At 49.6% G+C, this 6,507-nt stretch overlaps 1 protein-coding gene across 1 annotated transcript in view; it reads right to left on the bottom strand.

Moving 5' to 3' along the window:
• Positions 1-239: 239 nt before the first annotated feature.
• Positions 240-6,507, bottom strand: part of CMKLR1 (chemerin chemokine-like receptor 1) — a 65,907-nt gene continuing 59,639 nt past the window's right edge. The window contains exons 2-3 of the mRNA XM_003789878.3: positions 2,910-2,985; positions 240-2,265 (exon numbers count right to left, since the gene is read on the bottom strand). Of these exons, the coding sequence (XP_003789926.1) occupies positions 1,147-2,262 (1,116 nt within the window). The 5' untranslated portion in view covers positions 2,263-2,265; positions 2,910-2,985 and the 3' untranslated portion in view covers positions 240-1,146. The remainder of the gene's footprint in view (positions 2,266-2,909; positions 2,986-6,507) is intronic.

Raw genomic sequence — 6,507 nt, forward strand, 5'->3', positions numbered from 1 at the left:
AGCGCGGTTACGCGTAAGAGGCAACTGGGGGGCTGCATCTCAGGATGCGGGCTCCAGACCCTGCTTTGAGTTCAGGGACTGAGTTCTTAGACACACTCTTCTTCCCAGGAGATAGATGCTCCAGAGTTGCTTCCTGAAGCCACATTTTGGACCAGTCTCCAGCAAGGCTTGGAGGGAATTGATGAGAAGTCCCACTCCCACCCCACCCCTTGCCCTGGAACCCAGTGTTTTATTCTAAGCACCTCCAACCAGAGCTGAGTGGATTAAAGAAAGAGGGAAGAATCCCTGTGATGGGCTGGGAGCTGCTGGTGGAGCCTGCAGCACCCCCAGGTAATAAAGGCAAGGGGAGAGCAGGAGCTGGCACAGCCCATAGCCCCAAATAGCTCCAGCTGAAAGCACCATTACCCTGTGAAGTTCTAGGTGAGCTACTCTATGCCCTCATCCTTGGAAGGCTCTTTGTTCTTCTCTGTCCTTCCTTCCCTAGGGTCCCAAGTTCTCACTGCACCCCCACTTTTCCAGCCCTTGCAAGGAGCCCACACGGTCCCTCGGGACCTGTTGTCTGTCTTCCCCGCTGGTCTGAAAGCCAAATCTGTGGTCTTGGGAGTTGATTTGCTGCTACGTTGCCTTCCTTTCTCAGGTCACCTGTGCATTTCCACATGCCTCAATCCAGAGGAGTGGCTTGAGTGGGGAGGGAGGGTTTCCTGGCTGGCTTTGACATAGGCATGTGAGGGCCAGATGTGATCTGCATCACATAGGTTTGTTCTGACCTCCCCTGCACCCACCAGGAATGGGCCTTATAAAATGTTTGCATCATTTCTGTGCCCTGCACAGTAAGTAGCTTAATCCTGCTGCTTCATGCCAGCCTCAGTTCACAGCAGTTCTTCCAAGAATTCTTCTTTTTTTTTGCTTTCAATGGGTCAAGGTTGGACTTCCAAGAAGCTTAGATTGCTAGTTCAAGGCTGGGAGCAACATGGATGTCTCTGTTGGAGAAAAGGGTTCTAGAACCTGGACTTACAATTCAAAACTCTGTCCATCCCCATGCAAACTTCAGAGGACATCAGTTGGTGCTAAAGAGGACGTCAGTAGGTGCCATCCTTGGTCTTCAGAAGACATGTCCCTGGGCTGGGAGTGTCCACTGGGGGACACTCAAAACATGATGGTTTCCTTCTCATTCGTGGAACTCCTCTCATTTATTGATGACATCTTGGTAAAGCTTCTATGGCTGGGGTAAGAAGAAGGGCCCGTGTCCTCACTCAGGGCACTGACCAGGCGAGAGATGAGGGCCACCTTGAACTTCTTGAAGTCCTGACCCATGAAGACATACAGAATGGGGTTCATGCAGCTGTTAGCAATGGCAATGGCTGTGGCCAGGGGCAGGCCCAGGCTGAAGACAGAGCCAGGCATGGCGATGTGGTGGAGCTCCAGGAGGTAGAGAGTGTGGTAGGGGCACCAGCAGAGGAAGAAGGTGATGATGATGGTCACAATGATCTTGAAAGGCTTCTTGGACTTGGCCAGGCGGTTGCGCTGCAGCTTGCAGACAATGGCGAGGTAGCAGGCTGTGATGATGAGGACTGGGACCAGGAAGCCACAGAGGAAGCGGGTGACAGTCACCACCACATGCCGGCTATACCCCACAGAGTCCTGTCGGGGGTGAACAGATGTTGAGGAAGAATTGACGGAGGCCAGGCTGAAGTTGTTGAAACAGAGTATTTTCCCATGCACATTGACTGTGTCCCGGAACACGAGGGACGGTGAACTCAAGAGGAAGGACAGGACCCAGATAACCACGCAGGCTGTGTGAGCCAGCCGAACACTGCGGTGGTTCTGGGACCAGACTGGGAGAAGCACAGAGACACAGCGGTCGAAGCTGATGACAGTCAGCAGGAAGACACTTGTGTACATGTTTTGGGTGATCAGGAAGTTGCTGATCTTGCACATGGCTGTCCCAAAAACCCAGTGGTAATTCATGGCAGCATAGGTGATGTGGATCGGGAAGAAGATGTTGAACAGGAAATCTGCCACGGCCAGGTTGAGGAACCAGACAGTGTTCACTGTCTTCTTCATCTTGAAGGTGGCAATGACAATCACCAGACCATTGCCTAGGATCCCCAGGAAACAGATGAGGCTGTAGACCGCCACCAGGAAGATCCTGACCACCTTGTCCTCCAGGGGAGGCAAGTCTTCCGAAATCACTAAGGAGTCAAAGTCATCATAGTAGTCATTATCATAGATGGCAGAGGTGTTGTAATCTTCATCCTCCATTCTCTACAAAGGAAGACAGAGCCATTAGGGAAACTTTGATTAGAACTGGCTTCAAGAGTTTGACCAACACTAGTGAAGCCAACAGTGTCGTCCCTGATTCTGAGCGAGGCTGTTTTTATGATTTGACCACGTCCTGCTTTGCTATTCTATTTAACAAACACCTCTCAAACACCTCCTATGTGCCAGGTACTATTCTAAGGGCATCCCATGTATAAACTCTTAATCTTCACCACAACCCAATGGAGTAGGTTAGTTACAAACTCCATCTCACAAATCAGGAAACTGCAGCCCAGAAAGCCCAAGTCACTCACCCACCGTCACACAGTTCAGGAAAAGACTGAACTGTGATTCAAATCCAAGCTTTAAGTCTACCCTTTTGACGACTGAGTTTTCTGCCTCTTTGAGGCCCTCTCTTCTCTACAGTGTAGTGGAGGAGACAATTAATTATTTATGAAAAAGTTCCTTGAATAATGGGAATACTGCAACAATGCTAAGTGCAGTTAAGGAGAGATGCGATGCATGGTGCTGTGAACATTGTGCCAACTGTGCTCCTAAAACCCAGAGGACAAGCTGCTGGCATCCTCCTGTGCCCACTCTCTCAGAGGTCACCAGTCCCCTTTGGAGTTCAGAGCATGTGAGTTCCTCACCGTTCCTCGTGATGGCGTTGGAAGCTCTCCACCGCGAGTCCTCGACCAGTCAGCTCCTGTGCACAGCCGGAAATACCTGCAGAACAAAAAAAGGAGGCGGCAGTTGGATCCGGGTCTAAGAAACAGAGGGTTGAGTGGACTCAGAGCCAGAAATAACATCTAGTGACCCGATGCCCATCCTACAGAGGAAGAAGCAGAAGTTGAGAACAGCTATTACTCAGCCCAAGTGACTCACCTGGGAAGAGACGGAGGCCCTAGATCCCAGAGCAGCTGACTACACAGTGCCAACTGCCAGACCCTTCATCCCAGCCTCTCCTGTTCCCTAGTACATCTCTAGACAACAGCCTGAGTCAGGGGCAGGTGGAAGGAAGATGGCCAGGGAGAGAGATGGATGGCTCAGTGCAGACCCTCGGCCAAGGTGAGGCACAGAGAAGACAGAGGAGGAACTTGCAAGGGCACCTGCTTTGTGCCACGTAGTCTTCCCAGGGACTCTTGTTTTAAGAAATGTGGAAACTGAGGCTCAGAGAAAGAAGCATCATTCTCACTGGTGGACATTCTCCAGGCCCTATGGGTACCATGAATTTGCTTCAGGCCTTATCCTTATACACAGTAGTCTGATGTGAAACCCCCCCGCACACACACAGGGTGTCCCCAAAAGTCACTGATAAAGTTACCATACACAAGGAAAATGGGAAATTGTAGCTAAATGTACTTTTATGTACAAAATTTTACAAAGAGGTGGGAAACATACTTTGTAAATATTTGACAAAATGACTTGTTGAATATTTTTCCAACCTGTGGAAGAACACAGTGAGATTCTGAGGGGTTGGCAAGCCTGCAAAGTCTTGGAGGCAGCAATCACACACGTGGTTCCAACCCAGCCTTGGCAACTTGCCACCTGTGTGGCTTTGAGCATGTGATTTCTCTTCTCTGAACCTCAGTTTTTTCACTGGTAAAGTGGGAATACTCATTTCACAGAGTGGATACAAGTACTAAAGGCATCACCAGGAACATGGAACATTTTGCCCAAGGCTGGCACAGAGTAAGCTGTCGGCAAATGCCAGAGGTCACATAACTGCCCAGCTGCTCAATGTGCCCAACTGATGTGCAGAACCTGAAGCCAGGGCTTGGAAGCCCCACAGTCCATGGACTTGCTTACACTGTCCAGCCTCTCCCCATCTTGACAAAGTAGCCTCCAAACCAGATGCTTCTCTTGGCAAAATTGCCAGTCGACGCTTCATTATAAATAGCTCCAACTTTCTTGCACGTATATTCATTACTGATTCTTATGGGCTTAAGGTTATATTTTATTACATAAAAACCATCTTTTGCTTTTATTAAATAAAGGCCACTTGGAAAATTCCATTGAGGGCTCTGGGCTCGGAGGGCTTTCAATTTGAGCTTGGATGTTGTCCCACTCCCACTGGGAGGATAGTCCAGAGTTACCCACTGAGGGGTCCCCAAGGGTTTCCTGTGGCACTGGAGTGCAGAGAGAAGACAGAGACCCTGGAGTGGCCCTCTTGTAGTTGGAGGAAACATGACCATGACAACACTAATGGGGGACATTCATTGAGCTCTCAGGCATCCCAGGGTCTGTGCTGGGCACTCAGTCCAGATGGCCTCACTTTAACCCCATCAGGGGCTGCAATGAGGTTCAGGGAGATGAGCACCTGTATCCAAGGTCCACCTGTGCAGACAGGGGTGGGGGAGCTGGGATTTGGACCAGGTCTGCAAAATGTGGGCTCCTACTCTGCTCCCAGAGACATGATGATCCATCCAGGTTGGTGGCCATCAGCAAGTATGTCCTTGAGGAAGAAATGACGTTCCCTGTACCAGGTTGGCAGACACCAGGGACAAGGAAATAGCTTTACTGGGGTCCAATCCCAGAAGGAGCTGATAGGTACAAGGCAGAAAGAGAGAGACAGAGAGACAGAGAGACAGAGAGAGAGCAGTGGGGCTGGGCAAGCACAGATTCTCCGAGAAGACCAGAAGTGGACTTGTCACCCAGCCTACAAGTCCAAAACTTCCGGGAGCAGGTGGAATCTGAGCTGAGTATTAAAGAACAAGGGTAAGTCAAGAAGCTGGAAGAGAGAGGAGAAAGGGGCTTCCAGGCGTCCCACACACACCCATCCTTGTTGGCAGTGGCCGGGTGTCTCAGCCCCAAGAAGAGAGGGAGGAGGAGCAGAGACTCAGGACTGAGCTCTGTGCACAGCAGAGATGCCTGGCCATGCACAGATCATATCATGCTGGACTCTCCATCGGGGCTGGGAGCAGCGTCTGGTCAGAAGCCACATCTTTCTGTCCTTGAGCTGGAGCCAGGCTGGGCTGCCACAGGGTAGCACTGACATCCTCTGGGCATGTCTGTCTGTCTACACCTCATACTGACTCAGTGTCCCCTATTGGTGCATCCCCTGCGCCCAACCTCTCAGCTCTGGCAGAACAGCAAACTCTGGGGCCCAGCCAGGACATCCGTGTCTGAATCAGGGTTCACATGAATTCTGCTGTATCCTCAGCAAGTAAGATGCCCTCTCTGCACCTCAGCTGCCTGTAAAGTAGACTTGTGAGCATGAAATTTCACGTGGAAAGTACTTGGAATCACTGTTTTTGTTAGTGTTATTTCTCAGGCTTCCACTCCAAATTCTCTTCTACAATAGTCTTTGGCTAGGAAGGCTGGAGGACCATGACATTCCTACTCTCTTAGCTCTGAGTTCAAGGGCAGGTCCGGGGGCACACTGCTTCCCTAAGTGCCAAACCCCTCATTCTCTTAAATGGAGGTGAACCTCGTGTCCTTGGGAGGATTGCGTGACATGATGATGAATCCTTTGTAATTATAAAGAGCTATAAAATTCTAATTACTCACAGTCTTTAGGACACCCCCCCCAAATCCAGTAAGCTTATGAAAAAAAGTATGTGTAGCTGACAAGTTCATGGAACTCATCCTAGAAAAGGTCCTACACACATCATTGCTGAATATCACCAAGGTTGCCTTGGAAGTTTCCCCTTGGGCCTTGTCCACCCTTCAAAGCAATTTTGGGATTCTTCTTCTGGAACGGCTATGAAAGCTGTCATTGTCTTACACTTGATGTTCTGATTGTCATCCAAATGTCTTTCTTTCAATATTTCCTTTATCTTGGGAAAAGAGTAAAGTCACTGGGGCCCAAATCAGGTGAGCAGGAAGTGTATTCCAATACAGTGATTTGTTTACTGGCTAACAGGTCCCTCACAGACAGTGCCGTGTTAGCTGATGCATTGTCATGATACAAGAGCTGTGAGTTGTTGGCCAAGATTTTCAGTGAAGATTTTCCTGTTTCTCTATAGATGCTTACTTGCTGTGGTCTGCTGTGCTTCTCACAGTCAGCTGATGATTCTGATGCACAATTCGACACAACTTTGTGATGTTTTCATCAGTTCTCATTACCGGCGACCTTGACCTCTCTTCGTCAGTGACGTTGTCTCTTCCCTTAGAAAAACATTTAATCCATTTGTATGCTGCTATTTTCCTCATGGTGTTGCAGGAAGACGAGGCCCAACGGAGAGAAAGAGCACCCAAACACCCTGGTTATAAGAGGAAGGGCTTTATTCATCGGCCGGGAGCTTA

Source organism: Otolemur garnettii, unplaced genomic scaffold (assembly GCF_000181295.1).
Source record: "Otolemur garnettii isolate 467f Iridium unplaced genomic scaffold, OtoGar3 scaffold00038, whole genome shotgun sequence".
Lineage (NCBI taxonomy): Eukaryota > Metazoa > Chordata > Mammalia > Primates > Galagidae > Otolemur > Otolemur garnettii.